Here is a 26,163-nt window from a genome sequence, read left to right as displayed (position 1 = left end):
ATAGCTGAATGAAATGAAAGCAGGAATTACTTCATTACTTTTTTATTATAAATATATATAATTTATATTGTATAGATTTCTAGTCATAGAAGTTCTATCTGCAAGGGTATATAAACTTCGGCGTGTCGAAGCTAACTTCCTTTCTTGTTTTTTTTTTCTTTTTTTTCAGTTTATTTTGAAAATATACAAAAGTAGCTTTGTGTTTGTTTTATTTATAAACTTAACAAATCAGCGGTTGACAAACTAGTTTAATTAATTACAAACTAAAATAACTATCAGTTAAATGAGAATATATGCAAGGCTATAGCTACAAAGTTACTTAACCAAATTATAAAAAAAGAAGATATATATACTATATTAATGTGTGTGTGTGTATTCACGCTTTGTTAACCAGTTATCGGGGGGAGGGAGGGAGAAGTACTGGAGGAGGGGGAGGAGAAGGCCGTACACAATGGGCATTATCTCTTTGGCATTTGCTCTCTGCTCTCTCTGCTCTCTCCGGCTTCCGTTCTCTCTCGGCTCTCTCTCTTCATGGATCTGCCGGCTTTAGCTTTTTCAATTCTTGACCTATATCTAGCGACTATTAGATAACACATCCCATAACTGTTCAGCGACAATAGCTTTTCCACATTTTCGCATTTCTCAGACTTTGATAATGACGCCAACAACACAGCAAGCACTCTCTCTCCCTCACTCTCTCTCTCTCGCTCAGTTAATTGAACTCTCAGATACTTAGATACGCAGATACTCGCTCTCGCAGATACTCGTTCTCTCAGATACATCTGAAGTAGTTTTTTTTGCTTTAAAGCTGCGTTCTGTAGTTAAATGTGGAAACCAAATCGAACTCTATATCGTCTGGGTGGCCACATCCCGCTGGCGACTGCGTCTGTAGTTTCCATATGCCTCCAGGCCATTAATGCTAAATGCAGTCAGTCCAAAGAACTGCAAAGTATAGAGAAAAAATCAGAGATTTAGAGGGAATTTAGAGAGAATCCTCATCACAAGACCCATTAAAGCCCTTGAAAACAAGTGGCTGAATCGGAACCTGAACCATAAACATAAACACACCCGAGAAACTACACTTTACAAGTTTCAAATTCCTATTCCGAGTAAATATTTATCCAAAGAAGCTCTCTTTACTCATAATAAGCTATAGCTTTCATTGAACAAATATCTATAAATGTAAGTTGAATGCCACTTAGCTCCTGTTTTGGCACATTTGATGTGTGATATTTGCTCAATTTGGTAACTTTTAATGTGCCAAATATAGATGGGAATGTGTTTTATTAATAATAAATGTCGCTTCTGTTTAGAGTTAAGTATGCCAGCTTATTGATTTGTTATTTATATGAAATATTTGTGGAGATAAAATGATTTGGCAATGCATTGAATGAGTAATTATACATATATTTGATATTTAATTATAATATTTTTGTATATATTTCACTCTGTTATATTTATTGAGTGAGTTTATTAAAATGAGCTATTTCAGTATCAGTTCTAGACTAAAAGTTGAGTATTTAATGCTTCTCCCTTTGATAAACAATTACTTGAACAAAACTGAGTGAAGAATAGTCCAAAATATGACTATATAAAATATGTTTTAAAGGTTTAATTCTACTAGAATGATATAGTATAAAAATTCAATAATACCTAGACATATTTCAGAATATATCTAGTACAAAATAAGCTATTTAAAGTATAGTTTTTCTATAGAAAACAAATACCAAACAGTTGCCTCAAACTTTATACATTGAAGTTTTCCCTAAGCTATTGATTACACAGGAAGGTAATCCCTGGTTAGCCATAAATCCCGACTACGTGGAATGCCTAAGCCTTGAGGAAGGGGACACGAAACCCCTTTCCCTGGCAAAGGTCACCCATGACTCACCGCTGCCGCCGTGTAGGCTTCAATGTCCAGGGACAGGACGAGGCCGGAGGCCGTGAAGTAGGCCAAAGCCAGCGAGAAGTGCACCGCCAGGGACCAGAGGGTAGGGTCGCAGCGGCAGCACTGACGCTGCCAGAGGCGCAGGAGCCGGGCCAGGAGCAGGCCGGCGGTGGCCACGAATCCGAGGGAAACCACCGCCAGGTAGAAGCTGCCCCGGAAGTTGCTCACGCGCACCGGTCCGCAGACGATGCACAGGAATCCAATGAAGCTGCACAGCTGTGTGGCCGGGGAAAAGTGTGGGGAAAATGTGAAAATGCAGGCCAAGAACCAGTGGAAAGCCACTCACCAAACAGGCCAGCTTGCAGAGGCCCGGCATGCTGCGCAGATACTTGCGATCGAGGTCCTGAGTGCCCGACATCCTAGTTGTATATCTTATGGATTGCAGGTGGGTGGGTCTCCTCTCTGCGCCGCTCTACAGGTGTGGTGGTGGTGCAAGGGGGGGCGGGGACTCTCCGCCGGTCGTATAGGTAACCAAGTGAAAAACGGACTGCCGCTGACCAATCTCACATCGCTCGCCAGCAGTCACAGAACGGCACTGAGGCGAAAAAACACTCAGAACGCTGCCATCATCATCATCGCCGGCCAGCAACAACTATCGCTGCACAGTGGGAGTGATTTCCATTTAAATGGGCACTTTTTGTTTACTATGGGATATGATTAAAACAAGTTCACAAAAGTATTTTACTAACTAATGATGATGATAATGATAATGATATTAACAAATCTCTAAAAACTTAAGAAAAACAATTTTTGAAAATTGTATAATAAGTAAAGAAGCCATTTTCGACCATTTAAACCCTATATATTCTTGCTCAACATTGACAGCTGAATTGTTTTAGTTTTAATTGGAATTTTAAAAGGGGTTGCATCGCTAAAATTTTCAAAAATTCGAAATTTTGTAAATATTTTTATATTGTAAATTAAGTAAGCAGATTTGTTAATCAAAGAAAGCTTACCGTTTTAAAATCACTGCTATTTTGACTTAGTTATCTTATTTTAAAAACTTTGATTTTTCCCAAAAATTAGCATTAAAATGAGCATGTAAATTATTATCCACTATGGTGGATGCTTAGCCCCATGGTGCTCCCCTTGAAAGAGAGCGCGGCAGAGAGCCGGAGAGAACGAGAGAGCGTGAGAGCCCCACAACATATGGCGGCACAGTGGGGCCACATGTGAATGAAAATTAGTGGGGGAATTATGCCAACCAAAAAATTGGGGACAGACATGGGTCATTTGTTATCAGGGTTTTCTCACTTTTGACTTGTGAACTGAGCACATAAAAATATAATAAATTATGTTAATATTATTATATGTTTTAAATTCAATTTACAGAATATAATAATAATAATAATAGAGCATAAAATATAAAATTTTGTAAATGAATTTCAAGAGCTATACATATTTTCTTTTATATATTTATATATAGCTTTTCCTTCTTTTTTATATATAATGTATATAATATATAATAATAATAATAGTAGAGCACAAAATATAAAAACTTTTTAAATTCATTTCAAGAGCTATGCACATCTTCTTATATATATAACTTTTCCCCTCTTCTTACTTATAAAATGAACCCCCAAACAAGTTGTTCATCAAGCAACTACTATGTACATCACATCACCTGTCTGTCGCCTTAATTAAGTTAATTTGAATGTGGCTCGTGTTGTACGGTGCGAGTGTTACTTCCCCTCGTTGCCTTTTTCCCAATTCTCTTTTGGAGGGTTGTAACATGCAATATGACTCACGGTCCCTGGGAGACGTAATATATATCTATTAAGACAGGTGAGAAAGTGGAGTAAAGGAAAGTAAGAATTTCTGGTGGTTTCTTACCACGGTGCCTTTATGGTTCCATCTTTGTGGTAATGTTTCCATAATTATTATACGTTGCACTCTTTATTCATTCTCCGTTCGAACTGATAAATCTAGTCCACTGCAGGCCACTCGATTTCGGAACCGAACTGTTATCATTGTCCATTATCTCTATTGTTATCGCGACGGGCTAATTCGGTGAGTAAGTAAGCACATAAATTGTAACCGAAACTGAAACCGAAACCGAATCTGAATCTGAATCTGAAATGCAAATGCGAGCCTCCAAATCAAATGCAATTTCAGAGTGATTCACATCGCACATCACATCACACGTTAGGCCAAACAAACAGACGAACCAGCTCACAAATAGATGCAAACAATTTATGAATTTTGTTCTGAAAATAGGTGAATTTTGAATACCCTTCTTCAAAGAGATTCCGAGCTCTTTCATGAACTTACAAAACAGCCAAAGCATATAAAATATATGCATTAAATGTTGCTTAGGTTTTGGGACTTTAAAATATATAATGTATTATATTAGATATGGTTGTATAGATAGTTTTAAAAGTTTGGGATCTTCAAATATATTATGTATTACATTAGATATAGTTGTATAGATTCTTTTAATAGTATACACACATTATAAACATCGAATTTCTTTAGAAGATTCATCATTTTAGAATGATATTATATCATTTTCATTATAATGAATTGATAACATAGAAATTCTTCATAAAATTAAGGCTCAGAAATTCGTTCAGAAGAGTCTCTGCCAAAGAGGATATATATTATTAATTATTTTTATTAAAAAACTATATATTTTATACTAATAAATATGTATATATTAAAGACAACCCACTTATAAAAATGCAGCTACCTTCTAGTTCGTGTAGTAAAAGACAAAACATTCCGACATGACGTCAAATTGAGTTATATTAATTGACTCATATTCAGGCAAGATGCTTCATCTGCCGAATGGAGCTTTGGGTGGTTGGGATGGGATGTGATGGCCTATTCCCCCCGCCCCCAGAGCCAAGGTCACTTACACAATCGCCCCCCACTGACACTGAGATTCAGCTGCAGATTCATAGAAACAGATATAGATACAGATACAGATTCCGTTTGGCATTGCAAGATTCTGAGGCAGGCGGCGGCGATGGAGATTTTCCATGCGCCGGAAATGGGCACAAGGCGCAGCGGCATCAGCTATGAACCGGAAATGACGAGTGTAAAAGCTAATCCGCAGATGGAACCGAAACTGACCCTAGACCTTATTCTATGGGCACTCGGGAAATCTGCTCGATAAAACCGGACAATGAAGTATATGTAGTACTCAGCTCGAGGGTAATAATCAGTCGGGCGAACAATATGCCAGGGCAAGAGCTGTTTACACGACTTCTAAAAATAAATATTCTCATATTGCCACGAGATTTGACCTCATCGATAAACAGCGAATCGAATCGCAACGCAACGCAATCGAGGCGTCTCGAGGCGAGGCAAGTTAACCGGGGAAATGACCGGGGAAATTGTGGGGCGGGGACTGGGGAGGAGGAAAAGCCAAAGAAAACTCGCTCGTGTGCCGCCAATGAGCGGTTTTTCCACTCGGGGGAAATGCTTGCAAATAATTTTGTTGTTGATTACGTATGGATTTTTCCACAACGGAATGTTGACTGATTGAGGGTAATTAACATTGCAAATGGAGTTGCAGATTTAAGTAAATTGCGCAAAATGAAGCAAAAGATAAACATTATTTCTTTAAAGGTACTTATTGGGATTTTTCTTTGCAACATCCATATTAATAGCCATTATTTATATTTATTACTTACATATTTCTTTAAACAAGAAAATCATTATTAAGATATAAACAAGAAAGGAAACTTAGTTCATTTACCAGTTTGTAATTGAATTATGGGATCGTATCGATTCTTTGAACCGATGTTTATTAATATTTTCATTTGCCATTTTCCCACAAATCAAAGTTTAACGATCGTTTGTATGGCAGCTATGTGATATAGTAGTCTGATTTTCATAAAACTTTACAACAAATTCTAGATTAATATATAGTGGCTGTATATCAAATTTAATAAAAATCTGTTGAAAACTGGAAAAGTTATAATATATATATTTTTTTTAATTTTACGATCGTTCCTATGCAGCTATATATATGTATATATGCATATAGTCCACCGATTCGCCATGCACCGATTTATATACTTGTAAAATTATATAGACGAATAACCCCATAGTTTCATTCAAATAGCTTGAAATGTAAGCCAAAACAAATCTCTCGCATCTGCGCTTATGATTCTCAACTGGTTCAAACATCCCCGGAACGAAGTGACTGCTGCCGGCCAGGTATCAGAAATGTGTTGTGTTAAAAAAGTTGCAAGTCATTGTTTACAAGTGTTCAAAGTTAGTAACTGATCATACATACATACATACTTGCTGGTCATAGATACTGATCATAGTTATATAACGGTCATAGTTACTCACTTGTCATAGATACTTGCTGGTAATAGATACTTACTGTTTGGAGTTACTTACTGATCATAGTTAATTACTAGTCATAGATAGTCATAGATACTTACTGGTCATAGATACTTAATGATCAAAGTTACTTACTGGTCATGGATACTTACTGCTTATAGTTAATTAGTGCTCATAGTTAATTACTGATCATAGTTACTTAATGTTCATTGATACTTACTGATCATAGTTACTTAAATTGTTTGTATCCATTATTTTAAAGATGATATATAAATTTACCAAGCTAGTACTAAAATGGGAAGTTGTACTGCAATATGTTAACTAATTTAAATTTCTTTATAATCAAATATTACTTAAACATTATAAAATACCTTTAAAAAATGTTATATTTATATTCCATAACTAAGTGTAGTTCAGATATATTTCTGATTGTCATGGATTCCAATATGTTGGTCTTATTTTCTGCATATATCTCTTGGCCTAATGATGTCTATAGTGCCTAGATCTCATGCACATGACTGAGTTTGTGCCATGTTTTCCCCGCTTTTCCCCCAGGTTGTGATTGAGTGTGTGTGTGTGTGTGTGCATCTAATTAGAAAAGCAGCCGCTGTAATTGACAGCTGCAGCATCAGCAATTTTTTCTTACGATTGGCAAGGATAATGGGGGACAGGCCTAAAGGAGTCAAGGAGTTTTTATTTTCTTGTAATATAAACTAATTATTATCAATATATAAAATATAAATATATTATATGAAAAGGTTAAAACTTATAGTTACATATAATTAGATAAAATAACTAGGAAGTTCTCAGCAAATTAAACGATTTAAAAGCCCGGAACTTGGCCATATGTTGATGTTCCTGGCTGTTTTTCCCCCGAGATTCCCCGAGATTCCCCTCCTAAATGATGACAAACTTGCTACTGACTTGGCCAATTAGTCGGAAGTTGGAGTAACCGTTTTGAGGAGCACGGAGATAATTAATTGCACACTTCGAGGAAAGTCTGGGGAAAGTCAGGCGAGTCAGGGCGAGCAGCTGGGAAAGTCTCATTTCTCATTTCAGAGGGGAGGGAGTGAAAAAGTGCGGAGCGCCAAAGAAGTGTGGAAAATACTTTGGCTCCAACGTGTCAGCCAGCTGGGAATCTGTCAGAGACACGCACTTGCCAAGGCTCGATTTGAATGCAAATTTCTTGCAATGCACTGGGAATAAAAGAGAATCTTCTCTGATATACAATTATTTATAATTTCTAAATATATTTTACAATTTATTAGGGTTTATTGTGATTATATTTAAAGCCTTTTCCTGTGAGAGCTAATAATAGTACACTTGTTGCTAAAACTTTCTCTGAGTGTGTCTTAGACTCCTGCAGCTGACATGACGAGACCGAAAACCGAAGGATGCCCCAGCCCCAGCCCCCCAAGGATACCGCCCATAATTCCAACGACCTCGTCGTATCTGCCAAGTGAAGTTGAATTTGAATCTGAATCAGATATTCGTCGCCGCCGCTTCTCTCTCTCTCTCTTTTCGCCTCTGGCCTTTGGCCTGTCCTGCGATGTCCTTTTTCCCCAGGACGCGACGCCATCTGCCGCGGGCGGTGCGTGTGCTAGTTGTATCAGACGGCCAAGCACCCAGAGTCCTGGCGAACAGGACGAGAAGGACGAGAGGGAGCCCCCCAGTTATGCGCCTTATAAATGATTATCGTGTGCACTCGAGTGCCGGCGCCATCAATCAAGTGCAACAGGATAGCAGGCTAGCAGGATAGCAGGATAACAAATATAGACTAACAAGGATCCTTGCGAGTCGCATCTTCTCTCTTTGCCAGAATCATTCAGCATCACTTGTGTTTGCCATTAAGCTCTTTGCCAACTTTGTTTCCGCCATGTGTGTATCTTGGCCGAGTTACAAGATGGAAAGTGTACACATCTCCTTATGGCAACTACGGTTTGCAATTAAATACTAAATAAAAGACCCCATAGCACCCGGAAAATGCCTAATCAAAGAGCATTTAAGCCTCGCCTCCGGTGATGCAGTATCGCTTTCTGCGGGTAATTTATGCTAATGAATTGCTCTCCGTCCTCCCTCCTCCTCTGCACTGGCCAGGCAATCAATCCGTCAATCAATCAATCGGAATACACTTTCCGGCACAGCCTCTCGAGTGCGTTTCGAGCTCATTAATGGCCTGTCTGGGCATGGCTCTCTGCCCGGCTTCTTCGGCTCCTCAATCAATCTAAAAAATGTTGAATTTCAAATCAATTTAATTGGCATTTTATTGGCCCTGTCCACACACCCCTCGCACCCGTAACATTTTCCATCAGCTTTTCTGGGGGGGGGGGGAAAATTCGCCAACGCAGGCGAATTTTCTTATTCTTTTCAAGCAATTTCTCTTGGCGTGATTTTTGATCAATTTATTTTGCGGCTGGCTGAGCGATAAACTCGCGTCCGAGGACCTCGATTTTCCGCTTTCCGTTGCCAATTTTCCACTGCACCTGGCCGTGCTTGGCGAAGGGCGGAAAACCCCAGCAGCCCCCATTGTTTTTCCCCCACAGAAATGGTGTGTGTGTGCTTTCCTTTTTTGTTTTTTGTTTTTTTTGTTTTCAATTTGAATCGAAAGCGTGCCGAAGTCAGTGCCAAAGAAATGGATAAGAAAAGCCACCGCACAGTCAATGTGCCGGGGAAAATTCGATTCTCGGTCGCTGTGTGTTTGTGTGGCACGTAGGGAAAGGAAAAACCAGGGGAAACTGGAAAATGCACGTCTGCATACCGGATGCAGCATCTATTTTCTGAGAGAGAGAGAGAGGTCCTTATTTTCAAGGAGTCTAATTGGAAGCCAGTTCTAGGTAACACCGATCCACAAGTGGCTCCTGGTAACTGAGCTTCTCAGAATGTTTGTTTTACTTGGGAAATTATTATTATTCTTTCAGGGGAAAAGTACAACTTTTGTATAATAAATTATGAAGAAATCCTTAAGCTAGGAAAATATAATTAGCATAAATTTAAACCTAGAATAAGCATTGAAAATATACTTTAAAATGTGTTGATTTATTTAACTATAAATCCCTCAAGTAGCTACTTTATCTTTAGCATAAATTAAACCCCAAATAAATCCTAGAATAAATATAGTTAAAATATTTAAAATTAGATTTAGCAAAAGATATAAACTGATAAATAGATTCAAGATGTCATCTCTCTCTCTGCTGATTTAATGGCAATCGCAATAAATTTCTTCTCTGCTTTTTGTCTCCTTCATGGAAATTCGAATTTGAAAATTTATGATTTTCATTTTCACACCCCCCCACCCTTCCCCGTTTCCCCGCTGAATTTGGATAGTTTTCTGATGAGTCAACTTTATGGAAAGCGCGCTCCGCAGGGAGCCATGACCAGCCATTTATAATGATAATCGCGTACGTGAGTTTCCATTCCGAATTTTCCTGCGCCAGGTGTTGCGATCCGTTGGGAAAATTGTTGAGTGTGAGTTTCCATTTGTTTTTTTTTTGTTTTTTTTGGGGCAATCGAACACTGGACTAAAAGTTGAACTGACGGTAATCGAATGCGAGTGCAACTGCGACTGTAAATGCGAAAGGCACTTCATCAGAGTCATTCGTTTGATTTGATTTTCCATGGCTACCATTTTCCAGCAGGAGGTGGAAGATAAGGACGAACAGGACGGGGAATGGGAAGAATATATGTACAAGGACTCAGCTTTGTGAAAAATGCAACAAGAGGCGGCAAGTACATATGTGAAGGATCATCGAGTTACCTGCAGGGAGAGAAATAAAGCTGGGAAATTGTTTAAAAAACTCTACAAAATATTAATGAACCATATTTATATATTTCCAAGCATATTATATTTCCTCACATTGCTTAAAATATTATTTTTCTCTATTCACAGTGCATCCTACGACTCATTTTCTTAGCCTGCAGGCAATGCAATTACGCAATTTATGAAATTACGACAGTCAAAGTGACTTTAGCAACAAATTCTCCTTCGACTTTGCTGAGGAAATTGCTGTCAGGATATCTATGGCAGCACCAGCAGGAAAAATGGAAATCTAAGCCGATGATTGGACTCACACACACACACAGCAAAAAGGATGTGTGCACATTTCGCTGCATATAATAATCAAATTATCAGTTATGCCAACTTGCAACAGCTCCACCCACTGACTAACGATGTGCTGTCGTGATCAAATCACAAATTACATTAAGAGTTTTCAATTTTCCAAAGCACACACACAGCATAGTCTGGAAAATGCGGAGAATGCTGGGAAAATTGTTGCTAATAGGGCGCGAAAACGGAGAGATTTTCTATCCCCCCTTTGGAGAAAATAGTAACGAGCATTGAGGAAAATTGCCCCTATGAGCTGGTCATGAAGGAAAAAAGCTGTGAGTACTATTTCCATGTATTTATTACTTAAAATATTATTAAAAATTGGAGCGGAAAATCTGTAAGATGTATCTACTACAATTTGTGAACCAAATATCTATTTCTTCATATTTTTTCCTAGAACAAATCGCACTCAACTTTTGAGTAAATGATTGTTATGCCAAGATGCACTTTTTGGCATTGGTTACCTTGTTGCCAATCTCTGTGTTGGCCATAAAATGCAGCTGGCAACGAGAGGATACAAAGTAGCTAGAACCTGTATTTCAGATACAACCATAGATACAAGATACACTCGGCTGTCTTAGACAGCCAGGCAGGGGGTGAGAGAGGGGGAGGAAGCTCGAAGGACACGCGCTCCTTGCGTCTCCTTGCTTTGCACCCCACAAAAAGCCTTTCGTCATAATCATAAAAAACTGCTTAGCACTTTATTTTTGCGGATCTGCCAGAGACAGGAGGCAGGAGACTGGAGGGGCACGTAGGCAAGGCTTTTATCACCACTTGTCCGTGGGGTAAATAGTCCGATTTCAGGGGAATAGCGAACTATGCCTTAGCTGGCGGACACAAATGTATCTATATCTATTTATCTAACCATAAAATGAGGTAATAAATGGATAATTAAGATGTGAGGCAGGTGAAATGTATCTTGAGGATTCTTAGTGCTTTGAAGAGATTCTTTATTTATTTAGAAATTTTACTATAATTTACTATATATATTTTGTCAGGTTTAATAGTGTGTTTGGGTTATCCTTATTCTTCTTATACATATCCTTCTTGTACATATCCTTCTTGTACATATCCTTCTTATACATATCATTCTTATACATATCCTTCTTATACACATCATTCTTGTACATATCCTTCTTATACATATCTTTCTTATGAATATCTTTCTTATACATATCCTTCTTATACATATTCTTCTTGTACATATCCTTCTTATACATATCATATCCTTCTTAAACATAATAACGACTATTTTTTATGGGCTAACCCACAGAAGGTTAAAAGCTATAAATTCGATCTAATATTTTATTTACTTCTCAAACAAAGTATCTTATTAAAGCTATATATATATACGGTATATTTTTTATTTCTGAGTATATATCCAAGGGCTTTACAAACTCTTCTTGCAACTTGTTGTGTCCTTGTCTAAAATACTCATTAATTTGTTGCCTTGTTTATCTACCCTTTGTTTGCTTATTCTTTAGTATTTCACTGCAAATTAATTTACTTAAATTCCCCTCTTTGAACTAAAATATTTGCAAAGGGAAAACCTAACTTGGCATTTCATTTAAATTAAAGTAACAATTGAGCCTGACGATTGTCCCTCTTGAAGCATATGCAGCTTTCGGTTTGTCGATGAAGACACTTGAGTCCTGCTGTTCTTTTGGATTTTTTTTTTCCTTTTTTGTGTCCGTCCCGACGGGTTCTTTATTTTTTATTGCCAGCTCAGACAACGACGACTGGCGACTGTCCTTGTCTCCGAGAGGGAGTGCGTGTGTCTGCGATACTTTGATTGCGGCAAAACGGGGCCGTTAAATCAAAACAGCGATTCCCGCACGCGCTCCCTTGCCTATTGCCATGATAAATGGCCCAAGGACGACGACGAAGGGATATCCTTTAGGAGGGGTCCAAAACCAAGATTCGTTCCGCTCCTGTCTGCATTTGATTGGCAGTTCGGCATAATTGTATGTTAATAGCTGCTGCGAGGCGATGACCAAGTGGCTCAACAGCTGCCAAACTTGTGTAGCTAATGCTGAATTTATTTCCAATGTCCCCCGAGCACTGAGAGAAAAATTGGGGTTTCTTCTTTTGTTATTTAATTTAAGAGATGCTAAAGGAAGTTTCCTTTCACTTTCTCGAGGCTAAAGCTGTTCTTACCTTAGTCAGAAGCTTGTAAAACAGTGAAGAAATCATTTCCGGCCCTATAAATCATATATATTCCTGATCAGCATCAAAAATTGAATCTTTTTAGCCAAGTTTTTATATTTTATGCAGTATGCAGATTTATTAACCTTCTTAAAACTAACATGGGAAAGCTTTCCGAATTGAATTTAATGCATTTTTGACTAAGTTATGGGATTTTTAAGCATTTATTTGTCGAAAAAATGTTTATAAGAAATATTTGTAAATATTGAATATTTAAAATTTAGTTATGATTGATTTCCGTTGTGATCGTAATTGCTAAATTCGCATTTTAACTAAAACTACTTATCCTTATACATTTGTAAACCATGCTCCCTTGGGAAAAACATGGCGTATACTTAATTTAAGGGCTTTCACATTAAGTATACGCCACGTATGCTAAATTTCTGGAAGACAATTTTTATATCCTTTCAGGGTATTTTAATTTAAGTCAGAAGCTTGTAAAACAGGAAAGGAGTCATTTCCGACCCTATAAATCATATATATTCTTGATCAGCATCAACAGGCAAATCTTTTAAGCCATCTCCGGCCGAAAAAAATTTTTTTTCCAAATTTCGCATTTTTGTAAAAAAAGGAAAGGGGTTACATCATGAAAATTTGCAAAAATCTGACAAAAATTTACATTTTAAATGGAGTATGCAGTTTTGTTAACCTGCTAAAAATTAACATACTTCCGCTTTCCGAATTGAAATTAATACATTTTTGACCAAGTTATGAGAATTTTAATCTTTGTCATATAAAAACCTCTATAAATATAGCAATGCTAATTATCCAAGTTTAGTTATGATCGATTTCCAATACGATCCCATAATTAATTTGCAAACTGAAAGGCTTTTTTTTTAGTTTCCTTTAGTTGGTTCCCATTTGTATTATTTATTATTAAAGTCACCCAATCGAAGGCGTCCCTTGTGGCAGTGCACACCCCACACACACGGCTAATGCTGTTGTCATACGCGCTTATGAGCTTGACCTTGACATTGGCAGTGGAAACGCTGATAAACTAAGCCCTAATCCAGTGGCATTATGTACATTCGGCACTTTGCCAGCAGACAACCGAAGCCAGAGACAGCGGGGAGAAGATAGCAGGAGGCAGGAGCGAGAAGGATGATGGGAATAAAGTAAAGCCAGCCAAGGCTGACGACTGCCCAGCTGTGTCTTTCATAAAAGGACCTCCTCCTCGGGGGAGGAGGAGGACTGTCCGCCAGACTAAACAAAACAATGCCCAAATAAAAAGAAATCCACCGAGATGAGAAAGCAGGAATTTGCGGAAAGTCTGGGGAAAAAGTACCAAGCCGGCGAAATAAAATCAATTTTCATTGTAATTGGCAACTTAAAGGCTTAAGCCATGGCTATTTCTATTATTGGGCCGGCCACCAGATACCGCTCGGCTTTGCCCGGCTTAAAGTCCAATGAAAATTCAGACGGTAAAGGTATATCTTAGTCTGGGCGGGCTTAAGCCGCTGCAATTTAAGTTTCAATTGTCTGGCGACCTGGGAAAAGGATCTTCTATACTTCCCCAACAAATATTTATAAGCAGAAAATCAAGCTTGAAATGCTTTAAAGATGTGCTTAAATCTATTCCCCCATTTTTTATGGCAAGTGGCTTTCAGCGTGACTATGCTCCTTATTCATGATGGTCGAAAGGATGCACTTTACCTGCACTTCGCTTCACTTGTGAGCCACAAGACCCGAACGCTGCTTGGCTTAGACAACTTTGGGGCTTCGCGTCTGTCTTGCCATTAATTTATGGTCCTGGCCGCGCGTCCTGCCAGAGCTCTTCCTTTAACGCATTATCCACGCTTATTGTCGTATATCAAATTTAATGGTCCTGCTCGCCGACGACTTCCTGAGCGGCTTTAATGGCGTTCGCATGTCCTAAATGGGTTTTAAAGGGTCACGAGCCCGGCTGCTTCCCTCCCAGCTTTCAGCTTTCAGCTTTCAGTTTCTGGTTTTTGGGAGCCAGAGGAGATGGTCGTTGCAATTTTGTGTTGACAAAAGCAGACGACAGCGCCCATATGTTTGGGAGTTCAGCCAAAATATTCAGGGTGTCCCTCTGGTAGGTCCTGGCGTCACCTGTTCATCAATCAACATTTAAATTGAGCGCCGACGACTCTTCCCCTGAAAACATTCTCTGGCCATTAGCTGGAGTTCATTGGAGTGGAATTCTATAGGTGTATGTGTGTGTTTCCTATCAAAATATATATCCTTTTTGTGTCCTTAATTCAAGTACATATTATTTGTACACCTTCGCCTTACAGGTCACTGCAATTGCATTTGCTTGGAAAAGCATATGATTTATACAAACAAAACATTGTTTGTTGTCTTTGCTTTCAATTTAAACAAAACTAAAGTTTACAGTTTACAGAAATTGAGTTTGCAAGCTGAGTTTTGATTATTTTATTGTATAAATAGGTAATTACTTTGTTTATTTTGAATATGATGTTAAGAGAGCACTCTAAAAATATCATTTTCAATTACAAAACTAAATTCAAAGTATACATTTTAAGTGAGAAACTGTTTAATACTATTTTTTTACCAAAATACAATGTTTTTTGTCTCTCTCTCTTTATATCTCCTCATCGAAATATTTCCCTTAAATAATCGCCTTTTTTTTAACAGCTTCAAGTGCTTGGGCTTTGCCATTGTTTGCCTCGAGTTCATTGGCTTACCTTTCCAATTTTTAAAGTTATTCCTCCGGCAGCCTTTCAACTGTCACTTGCCGATGTCAGTGAGGGGCTGCTGCCCCTTTTTTTCGGTGTGTGTGTGTGTGTGTAGAGGGGGTGGTAGTTGGAGTGATGGGGGGAGAGGTAGGCGAAAATACAAAATGAAGTTGTCGCGTGTCGCGTTCGCTGATGATGACATGTCGCCGACGAAAGCGACAAAGAAAATGAAAAGCGAGGAACGCCGCGGCGCTGATTCAAAAATATTTTCTGTCCCCCGTCTCCAACCCACCCAAAAATCGAACAATTTTCTGTGCTAGATTGAAAACGCTGAAAAATACCGAGGCGACGGCATCCTGAAATGTCGAAATGTCCTGGCAAAGCGTTCGCTCTCCCTTGCACATCAAATTATGCTAATCAGGTGACGACTGCGTCTAAGGCGCGTAATCGATTGCCTTTCAGTTGATGCCAAAATGAATTTAATTCACACACATACACACACACACACTCTATCGAATGGGGATTTACAAGGACATGAAACGGCGTCGCGTCTAAAACAATTTGCTGCAGCGCATAAAAGTATGCCATGAAAATATAAGCGCCACAAAAGACACGGGCAACAATCCCTGTAAAACATCATATGCGATTCGATTCGATACGGATATATACAGATATATATCTATATGAATTCAAGAGTTCCCTATTGCAAGGAATCCCTTCGAATTCGATGGAGTTCCACGGCAACCCAAATACTTACAATGTAAGCCCTTTGTTAGTCACCAAAATCCCAAGTTGAAAAAACAAGTTTTATTGACTCTAGTACTGGGTAATAATTTCTGCTGCAGTTGTTGACTTTAAACTGGTTTCAATCATAAGCATTTTGCCGGAAGTTCAACAGAAAAAAAGTGGAACTTCTTTAGAGCATTGCAAAGTCATGTGCAAAGTTTCCATGTCGCCGATGGAAGCAAACATCCTGCAGAACCGGGAGCAGCAGCAGCAGCAGCAGCATGTCCTTGCCAATCGTATTTTTACTTTTATTTCAAAATGTGTTTCTAGAGAAGGGCGGGATGGAAAGGGGCTCCTTGTTCGCATATCGATGATGTGCAAATGCCATGTACACAAATTCACATAAACAAAGCGTGTAATAAAAGTAAAATTTGTCAAGAGAATTGACTGCATTTTTATGTCGAACAACAACAGCAAGAACCAGAAAAAATGATGGGATGGGTGTATCATAGGGGCGTGCAGAATAAAGGGGGGTGTTAAGTCACCTCTTAATAATTTAATTTCCTTGTGTATGTTTATACGAAAATGATGAACATGAATAATATGCTGGATAAAGCGAGAAATCCTTTAAAATAATTAATCGATAAATATAGTTCGAAAGTACTAGAATGCTTCTTTTTAGGTCTTCTTAAAGGTTTATAAAAGTCGAAAAAGGATATTTTATATATGTGCCAATAAGCCATTAAAATCTTAATTAATAAATAGTATTATGAAAATATTAAGAAATTATTTCGTAGCTAATTTTTGAACATTGCGTAAGGTATTTATAGGTAAAGGAACCATTGCCAACCCTATAAGCTATATATATTCTTGATCGGCATCGTTAGCCCATTCGTTTAAGCCAAGTTTTGGGGGAACAAAAATTTGTTTTTTTTTTTTTTTTTTTATTTTTATAAGGGGTTACATCATTAAAATTTTGAAATTGAATTTTGATTTGTAAACCTTTTAAAAACTAGCATAGGAAAGCTTTCCGAATTGAACTCAAACGTTGCTTGTCAAAGTTATGACAGATTATGCATATATCTATATATATAGTATGTTAAATTTTCCTATTAACCCCCCTGAAAAACTCTATTTAACCCGCCCCTGCCTCTGCCTCTGCATCAATTTATGCGAGGCCAGCCGCAGATAAAGCATGAAAATGTCATTGCAATGCATCACAGCGGCATGTGTCAGAGGGGGGCTCAGGGTGGATAGTGAGAGGTTCATCATCTGGTGGAAAATGGGGGGGCTTGAGGGCAGCCACATACACACACAACACCCACACACACCCCACACACACACATGGACAACTGGGCCATCTAAATTGACAGTGTCATCAGTTTTGAAGTGTTGCCATTGCTCCGGGGACGAAACGAATGAACTTGCTGGGGTGGTTTTTCCAGTGTACTGTTCAAGTGTGTGTGCGTGTGCGTGTGTGTGTGTGTGTGTGTGTGTGTTCCGGTCATGTTTCAAAATTGCCAGCAATTTGTACACACACAGTTTTTGGGCCAACGGATTCCGGGGACAACAACTTGAGCTGAATGAAGATGAGCCGCCCTCGAAATGGGAAATGGAGTTGGGAGTGGAAGTTGGAAGGGGAGTTGGTAGAGTCCGGGGGGGTATTCCAGTAATCCAGAGGTAAGACATAAGTCAACCGATCCTAATGGCCAGCACTCACATATCTCACATTCATTTTAAGCGATAATATAAATCAAATACAAGAAAAACAAACCAACTAAAGAATTGCGACAATTTCCTGTACTACTGTCTAGGAAAATTAACTATTTGAAGTCATTTAATATTTGAAAGTATTAATTTAATATTTTACTTTATTATCAAGCTTATCTGGATTCCATTCTTAGAATTGATTACTTACCATTAAAACATTTCGAAGAACACCTTGTGGAAATTAGCATTAATTCACGTCATTACAAGTGTTTTTCGTGCCTTTGGGAACTTTATAAATATCATAATAAATATGTACAGTATCTTGAGCATCTTCAAGTATTTGTTCCATTAAAGTTTGCCACAATTGCAGGTAAATTTGTAATATGACAGCACTTAAAGTACAGGTCCACTTGATTGGACTGCCAACTCCCATTCCGCAGAGACTGCGCCCTGCGGCGGGGACAGGGCAAAAATGAAATCTAAACATTTAGCTGCCTCCGCATACCCCCTGTCCCCCCTCCACCAGGTTTTCCACCAGGGTTTTCCAGGTAATTACTTAATGTAAATGAAAGCCCCGAGACACGGGGCCCAATGCTCTCGGACTACAAATTGCATTCATTTGGCCAACTGACAGAGTTGTCTTTTCCATCGTACGGGGGCGGGAAAGTGAGGGGATGGTGGGGGAAAATCCAAGGGGGGATCCAAGTTTGTTGACATACTTTAGTCTCGGCAATGAATGGCAATAATCGTAGGTTAAGCCCGGCCCCATTCCCCACGATTTGCCAAGCGGCAGAGCACTTAGAACGTTGAGTAATGATGCGGCCACAAAAATCACGCACTCCCTATATTGCAAAAACAAAGGATCCAAGGATCCAAGGATCCGGGTTCCTTAAGTACACATATATATACATATATTCGGATGGACTCTGGATGGATTTGGAAGTGGTGTGTGTGCTGTGTGTGCGACACGTCAGCGGCAGAGTCTCGTGCTCCATTTGCAGGCATTTATATGTGTCAGCGTGTCAGGGCCGTCATCAATCACATTTTGAGTTATTTGTCAGTCGAATAGGGGACACGGGGAGAAACAAAAGAGAGTCCTTTATGAAGAAAATATATGAAATAAAAAAAATTTATTTAAACTTAAATATTTAAGCTACGTGTAATTTGGTAATTTCCTATTTAATGAAATAGAGAAAAAAGTCTTTAGTGGTAGAATGATAAAAATGTAGCACTCAATATCATATCAAAACAAGAAAGGATATTACCTGAAAAGCAGAAGTTTATATTTATGATCAAATAGACAATCGATCATAACAAAGCTATAAATATTTTAATTGTTTGAAAGGATTTTTAACAATATTTTTATATGACAATTTTATCTACAAATTATAGATTAAAAAAATATATATACATATATATTTTATGTATAGTTTATTATATGTTTTGGGTATTTGTTCTTTTTTATGAAAATATCAAAGCTTAAATATCTCATAACTTAGTCAAAAATGTATTAATTTCAATTTGGAAAGCGGTCGAGTGTTAATTTTTAGCAGGTTAACAAAACTGCATACTCCGTTTAAAATGTAAATTTTTGTCCGATTTTTGCAAATTTTCATGATGTAACCCCTTTCCTTTTTTTTTACAAAAATGGGAAATTTCGGAAAAAAAATTTGTTTCGGCCGGAGATGGCTTAAAAGATTCGCCTGTTGATGCTGATCAAGAATATATATGATTTATAGGGTCGGAAATGACTCCTTCACTTTCTTTTAAGCTTCTGACTGAAGGTCCATTACCATTTTTAACCGATATTAACAATATTTTTATATGCAATTTTTTTTTGAATAATATAAATTTATTGCACATTTTTTGCGGACGTAAAATAGATAATTAGATAATGAACTACGTAGAAATTATGAACCTCCTTCAAATTTCTCTCAGCGCATTCTATAGACACTCGCATGAGTATTTTCGGGTCTGGGCCCCTGACATTTATGACTTGGCACTAAGGAGCAGCCCGCATCTGTTATCCTGGCCCCGCCCCCTCTTGAACCCTCCCGAACCCTCCTCTGCTGGCCAAAAACTCACGCTGCACTTCCCGTTTGGGCCACTTTTAAATGCAGCCAAGAGAGGATGTGTGCCGACCATTTGTCTTGCTTACCAACTGCCCCAGGAAAAAAGGACTTTGGGGGAAAGCAGGGAAAAGCTGGGATAATTCGAGGGACCACAAAGCGATGCCCGCTTCCTTGTTCTCTGCTGGCATCGATTTCAAAAGCTCCCAAGACAATCCCAAGCCGTTAACCGAAGTTGTGGCTAGGAGAGGCCTTTGTTAACACGCTATTTTTAGCCAGAAGAGTAAATTAAAAAATTATGCAAAACGCCTTTCGCCTGCTCGATGTTTTTGTTTACGCCTCCCCGCTTATGCTTTTGTTTTGCGAACGGGAACAGAGAAGACAAACACGAGCACAACTAAATAAATAAACAAAGAATTGTGTAAAAAAGTTTTTAAATATATGCAGATGCACGCACGCCTAAAAAAAAGAAAAGAAATGGGGGCAAGGGACGCTCTTTGCATATGAAAATGAGTTTTGTTTACTTTCGTAAAACAATTTCTGACGTTGATTATTAATATTATTTCTCTCATTTAGCATTTTTCATGCGGCCAATAAATCCAATCCAATTAAGGCGCACAACTATCAATGCCTTTTTGGATGGCTGTCAAAATAATAAAACAAGCTCTTCGATTTGATTACATTTCAATTCGATTCTGGGGAAAAATCATTGTCATTTGCAAATTGTATTTATGTTTGCTTTTCCGCTATTTACACAATCATTTTTCAGTTGATTTTTATGCGGGAATTGCATGGTGTCATTTGGGTTATCAAAAATCCTCATAATTAGCCTAATGATCTTGGCCTGCAATTAAATTCGGGCGACAAGTTGTTAGCCGGCTTTTCATCAGCAGCCAAAAAAGAGCTCATTACGGGGAAAACTAAGGCATTTCCCGGGACCAGCTTCACTCTCAGCTTCGTGCTCATCTAATTTCATTTCCGTGGCGCAATCAGCGGACGTAGTTTTCCAGCATCCTGCAGTTTGTTTGTGCTAGGAAATTAAATTTTGAGCACTATCCGGGATCCAGAGAGACCCAAAGGACACCCGGCGAGTCCTGGCCATAATCGGCCTACCATTATTTTATTCATTTTCGGGACTACATCGCGCCGGCTTTGTAGTGCCTCAATTTCCGTTTGAACGGAGCTGTTCATAATTATGTGTGTGTGCACTCGAAAAACTAGGGAAACTCAGGGAAAATAAAGAAACTGCTACTAAGCTTATGTTAAATTATTAAAACATTAAAGTCGTTAAGGATTTGTTCAGTGTAGGATGGTATCACTCTTCATCCTGTGGCCTCTCCTGTGTGTCCCTGTGCAAATTGTTACGAACCGGGGAACGGGGTTAACAGTGTGATCCATGTGTGTAAGGCCCTGCGACAGGACGACCTCGCCTGCCATCGAAAGTGGCAGTATTAAGCGGAGTTCACGGCTCAGTTTTCCGCTGCAAAATGGAAAATGGAAAATAAAGAGCCTTTTAATTGAGTGGCTGCCCGGGCAGCGCGAATCAATTATTCGCGACCAGCGACCAGTGACCAGAGCCAGGGAAAATGTCAGCTAACAGAAGGTATTTTTCCAACAGGATTAGCTTTCCTTTTTGGCCAGAGTTTGTTGTTTGTTGTTTCGCAAATTTAATTGATTAAATTATAGTTGAAAGTAAGAGTTACCATAAGAAATGTGTATTTAAAAGCAGCTATCATCCATATTGTTTAAGCGGAGGGAAACCCGACTCTGAGCCAGCCACTTGACTGGCTTTATCCTTGCTCCTCTTCCCCTAACCCTTCTCGAAAGTCGTCATAATATGTCAGCCAGATGGCTGGTCCCCCGGATCACCCCTGGACGCAGAGTTTTTCCTCGCTTTTCCACGGCTTACGCTAAGTGAAACACGAGAAGTTGTGCTTTGTGCCCCTCCCAGAGAGGGGCTAAAGAGGTCGAAAAGGGGGGACCTGGTACCAGCCACCGCCCTTCTTATCCTGGCTTAAAGGACATGCCTTTGCAGGCGGTGTCAGTGCAGTGCTTTTCGCCCACAAAATGCACTGAAATATATAGTCAATGCAAGGGAATATATAGCTTAAAAAATATATATATACCTTTGACATTTATAAGAGTTAAAAGTAAGCAAAGCTTAGGTGTTAAAAGAACACTAAGCCTTGAGTAAAACTTTCAGACTCGGGAGATATTAGCAGAGGGTTACATCCAGTCTTCAATTTTTATTTAGTCCTTGTAGAGTCCTGTGATTTTTCCAAGTTTACTTTTACCGAAGCCGAGAGTTGCTCAGGGAGTTTACTTTGTTGCCACCGTCACCTGATGTTGCCTGCTGTTCTGCTGTGCAATTGTTGGTGCTGCTGATGCTGCTGCTGCTGCTGCTACTGCGAGTCCATAAACAAGGACACTGGGAATCCTTCGTCCTGGCAAACCAACCCGTCGGCTGTCAGCTGTCGGTTCTCCCAGGCGTTCTATTAGCATGGCGGAAAGTGCAAATATGAAAATTACACCAGCCACTTTGTGCCCGAATGCAAATTCTGTCGTGGCAAAAAAACACACACACACTGTGACACGCAGGATAATGAAATTAGAAAACATTAGCACTACTAACTGGACCTTTAACTGAATTACCGTGCCACATAAGGGGCTAAGCCCTCGGTGCGTGAAATTAAATAATGGGCAGAGGCAAATATCTAATTCCATTCAAGTGTTTACCAGTGACTGCGACCTGAGCTGGCCTCCAGTTTAAATAGCTTTCAAACTATAAAAAAAAATGGAAATTCGTATGGGAAAATACATTTTCCAAGTCTATATGGGGAGAACAAATAGGGGGATGCAGGTGAAATCTGCTCTGGCAACCGCAATGCCCGGGCAAATATGTATTTTCTAAAGGGTTCGACACTTTTATTTGCATTTCCACAGGAAGCTCTTTTAAACTAGATTTCAAATGTGCTAGAATGCTTAATTTTTATGAAATCAACTTTATTTCTGAGGAAAGTATGTAGAGCAAAGGATATAGTAAATAGTTTGTGTTACAAAAAAAAAAAGTATACAAAAAAGAAGATGCGTTCCTTGGGGTTTTTTTTTGTTTTGGGGGATTTTCTCAGGATTTTTTCTTGGGTTCAGCGCTCGTCCTTAATCCTTGAGGCTCCTGCGGCAATGACGCACTCCGCCACCAACAGTGCCACCGGAGCAGCTCCACCGGCTGGCCTGCACCCACTGGTTGTGCGGACGCTCGCAGTTCCTCTGCTCCGCCTGGCAACGGGTCTGCAGGATGCAGCCGTTCTGCTGATTCCTCCAGCAGGTGGCCACCTTGTTGTCGTGGCAAGGTCGGCGGCAGCTGCGTATCCTCTTGCTGCCGGCGGCATTGAGGACACCCTTGCGGATGCGGGGCGCACACTGCCCAACACCGCTCGATCCCAGGATATTGCGGCACCGGGTCACACAAGTCTCGCGGATCGGCTCCAGGCCATTGTCCCGCCGGCGGCAGTTCTTCTCCCGGAGGCGGCAGGCGCGCAACTTGGTGCACGTATTGGTGGCCTTGTTCCGGATGCACACGCTCTTGCCGCCGGAGGACAGCGACTGGCAGCGGCCGGGACAGGGACGACGACGGTCGCCATCGGCATGGCTGGAGGCGATGGCCAGGATGGCGACAAGCAGGAGAATCAGGCTAATCTTGGACATGTTTCTCGATTTTCTTCCGATGATTAATTGATGCCATTTCGATCGGCAAGTTGTGTATTTATAGGTGCCTCTGGAGCGGTTGGCCCAGATTTTCTAGGGCAGCACCTGTTTGCCTATAAATGGAAACGAATGAATGAGTGTGTTTTTTATGATTTATCAGAGCAAAAGCTGTTTGGGTTCAGGTAGATATATGAGAGATATGAGATATGATGTGAGATATTGTAATCAATAATTATATCTAAAAGAAGTTTTCTGCCAGAGGTTAGTAAAATCACTCATACGCACTGTGTTCCTGTCCCAGTCTAAATGTCTGATTTCCCAGTAAACCAATGACTCAGTTTTTGAATAAAATATATATATTTATATATATATATTTGTTACTTTACGTTTCTGTTACTTAAATTGTGCAGAAGCAGCTGTTATACCTCACCAGTTGGAGGTCAATGCCTTTGAAATAAAACAAAAGTCGCTGTAAACGCGTGCCAGGGCCATAATTGATCTGCATTCGCTTCCAGGTAATTGTTTTAGCACTGCGATTGGTAGTATAAATAGTTAAGTTTTCGATCCAAAATATCATCAGAAGTTTACTCAACTTCCAAGACCAAAGAACCACAAGAAATCCACAGAAAATGCGCAGCTGCCAATTGATGTTCGGTATGAAAATACTTCAATATCCTTTGGGGAATTCCTTTGGTGAACTCTTCAACAAAATGGTTTCCTCTTAGGCCTCTCCGCCCTTCTTCTGGCCTTTGTCCTGGTGACGGCCACCACCCCGCCGCGTCCAACGACCACCAGGAGGTCGATAATAACCCTTGGGCCCAGGATCTGTCCCCTGCCGCCGGTCTGTGCCCGTAACAGTCCGCGGGTCTGCGGAAGAACCCCGGCTGGGGACTGCCAGCGCTTCGCCAACATCTGTGATCTGATCCTGGCCAACAGGCGCAAGCAACCCGCCGGAGTTCGGCATACCCGCGACCTGGACTGCAAGGATGTGCGCGGCGTGGGGGCGGCCAACAGGCGTCCTTGCTACCAGCAGTGTCCTCGCCGCCCGGTGGTCTGCAAGCGATCGCCGCCCGCCCAGCACATCTGCGTGAGGAGCCGGGACAAGAAGCAGTGCAAGGTCCTTTCCAACAACTGCCAGCTGCGCAATCAGAACTGCCACAGCAGGCCGAGAAATAGTGAGTTTGTTAGCTCTTAGGTGGTATCTTTAGGGGCATTCCCAAAGGTCCTTTTTAGCTCTCTTTTGCGCCCTTTTTTTTTGGCTTCTTCCCCATTTTTACCCCCACTTGCAACCCCTTCCTTCACAGACTGGCGACGAACGGATAAGCGTCGTTGCGGTGAGCGACAGTTGGGCGACAAGCCCGAGGAGTGCAGGAAGCTGCCACATACTGGAACCCGCAGGACCACCACCCGCAGGACCACCACTCGCAGGACCACCACTGCCAGGTCCGCTTAAAAGTTTCAGCAAATCCCAAAATGCAGCTTGCTCTCTCTTTTTTTTTGTAATAAACATTTGTGCAGTAAAGTGAAATAAATTATAAAACATAATTACAAGGAATAGTGTTTCTTAGGCAAAATATATAGACTATAGGAAGTACTTTCCCATAAAAAGAAAGTGAGCTTCAAAAAGAAGTAAAATCTGTATGTTTTAACATCAGTATTTAATTAACTGATGCTTTGCTATTAATCAATCAATAATTAGTCAACATTTCGACACATTCAACAATTCTTAAGCGTTCAGGAATTTTAGGGATATCTTCAACTTGAGCTCAACTTTTGCCAGTCGAAGCTCCACTCTCTTGTCTCGATTCCGCGATTCTATTTCATGCTAGATTTCAGGTATCATTAAGTGTTCAATGTCCTTTTCCGAGGCCTGCCAAAGGAAAATCCCCGCTAATGACCACTCTAATTTAGCAGTTTGTTTTTTACATGCATTGCCCAGACAACGGCAAGGACAACAGCGACAGCGACAGCGACAAAGTAATAACAACTCAAATTACAATTGCCGAGTTCATTATTATTTGGAATACACTTTTCCTCGAAGGCTGCCGAAGAGCCGTTCTAACTTTCCAGGGAGCACTAATTAATTGATAGATGGAGGCCCAAATTGACTCAAATTGCATATTCAAGTTGCCTGGCAGACACACAGCCTTGCTTATATCTTTATATGGTTTTAGTTTTCATTTCGAGCAGAAAGTTGATTGAGTTACACACACATTGCGCATACGCAGCGTGGGACAGTGGGCTTGAAAGCATTGAATGTCATTAAAAATTGAAAAGAAAATTTAGTATTTAAATTATTTATTTTAGTTTAGTTAATTAGATAAATCTCAATTTTATTTGATTTTATTAGCGAATTGAATAAAGAAAATAATACGCATACGCATCGATGGTTTTCTGACCGTCTCTGAAGTGGATTGAAAAATATAACAAGAGATCTACTCCAAAATTAGTCATATTTTTCGTTCTGACATTTTGATTATACGAATTTAGTACAGAAAGTGCAATACCGTTTTTCAATCGATATCACTTATATTATTATATGAAATTTTTCGACAAATCAAAATTTAAAAATTTCATAACTAAGCCAAAAACGCATTAATTTCAATTCGGAAAGCGGCAGTATGTTAATTTTTAGCAGGTTAACAAAACTGCATACTCCGTTTAAAATGTACATTTTTGTCAGATTTTTGCAAATTTTCATGATGTAACCCCTTTCCTTTTTTCCGAAAAATGGGAAAT

The 26,163-nt window shown here is 39.7% G+C and overlaps 3 protein-coding genes across 4 annotated transcripts; 1 reads left to right on the top strand and 2 right to left on the bottom strand.

Annotated features, from left to right (window-relative positions):
- Positions 1-25: 25 nt before the first annotated feature.
- LOC110187023 (uncharacterized) lies at positions 26-4,066 on the bottom strand. 2 transcript variants are annotated; one of them, XM_020956387.2, is made up of 5 exons: positions 3,782-4,066; positions 3,573-3,721; positions 2,235-2,592; positions 1,892-2,164; positions 26-942 (listed from the first exon to the last, which is right to left on the bottom strand). In XM_020956387.2, the coding sequence occupies exons 3-5, from the start codon at positions 2,304-2,306 to the stop codon at positions 847-849; spliced, it is 441 nt and encodes a 146-aa protein (XP_020812046.1). In that variant the 5' UTR covers positions 2,307-2,592; positions 3,573-3,721; positions 3,782-4,066; the 3' UTR covers positions 26-846. The 2 variants fall into 2 exon arrangements, with proteins under 2 accessions (XP_020812046.1, XP_086693853.1); XM_086837727.1 differs by having other exon boundaries at positions 3,573-3,701; positions 3,782-4,008.
- Positions 4,067-22,109: 18,043 nt separating this feature from the next.
- Positions 22,110-23,424, bottom strand: LOC110187029 (uncharacterized). The gene has a single exon (XM_020956394.2). It carries the CDS (start codon positions 23,422-23,424, stop codon positions 22,876-22,878), a length of 549 nt encoding a protein of 182 aa, XP_020812053.2. The 3' UTR covers positions 22,110-22,875.
- Positions 23,425-24,053: 629 nt separating this feature from the next.
- LOC110187016 (uncharacterized) lies at positions 24,054-24,877 on the top strand. The gene is made up of 3 exons (XM_020956378.2): positions 24,054-24,078; positions 24,150-24,599; positions 24,729-24,877. Exons 1-3 carry the CDS (start codon positions 24,054-24,056, stop codon positions 24,875-24,877), a joined length of 624 nt encoding a protein of 207 aa, XP_020812037.2.
- Positions 24,878-26,163: the final 1,286 nt, after the last annotated feature.

The sequence above is a fragment of the Drosophila serrata genome, unplaced genomic scaffold, assembly GCF_035046125.1.
Source record: "Drosophila serrata isolate PLE 108 unplaced genomic scaffold, ASM3504612v1 contig_3, whole genome shotgun sequence".
NCBI lineage: Eukaryota > Metazoa > Arthropoda > Insecta > Diptera > Drosophilidae > Drosophila > Drosophila serrata.
This window is presented reverse-complemented; position numbering and strand designations above follow the sequence as displayed.

What these genes read in the sequence shown, in the direction of transcription:
- LOC110187029 (XM_020956394.2), bottom strand. Translation starts at nt 23,424, where the DNA reads ATGTCCAAGATTAGCCTGATTCTCCTGCTTGTCGCCATCCTGGCCATC.
- LOC110187023 (XM_020956387.2), bottom strand. Translation starts at nt 2,306, where the DNA reads ATGTCGGGCACTCAGGACCTCGATCGCAAGTATCTGCGCAGCATGCCG. An exon ending in TCTGCAAGCTGGCCTGTTTG is followed by an intron (nt 2,165 to 2,234) that starts GTGAGTGGCTTT and finishes CCGGCCACACAG; the next exon opens with CTGTGCAGCTTCATTGGATT. An exon ending in AAGCCTACACGGCGGCAGCG is followed by an intron (nt 943 to 1,891) that starts GTGAGTCATGGG and finishes TATACTTTGCAG; the next exon opens with TTCTTTGGACTGACTGCATT.
- LOC110187016 (XM_020956378.2), top strand. Translation starts at nt 24,054, where the DNA reads ATGCGCAGCTGCCAATTGATGTTCG. An exon ending in CAGCTGCCAATTGATGTTCG is followed by an intron (nt 24,079 to 24,149) that starts GTATGAAAATAC and finishes GTTTCCTCTTAG; the next exon opens with GCCTCTCCGCCCTTCTTCTG. An exon ending in CCACAGCAGGCCGAGAAATA is followed by an intron (nt 24,600 to 24,728) that starts GTGAGTTTGTTA and finishes CTTCCTTCACAG; the next exon opens with ACTGGCGACGAACGGATAAG.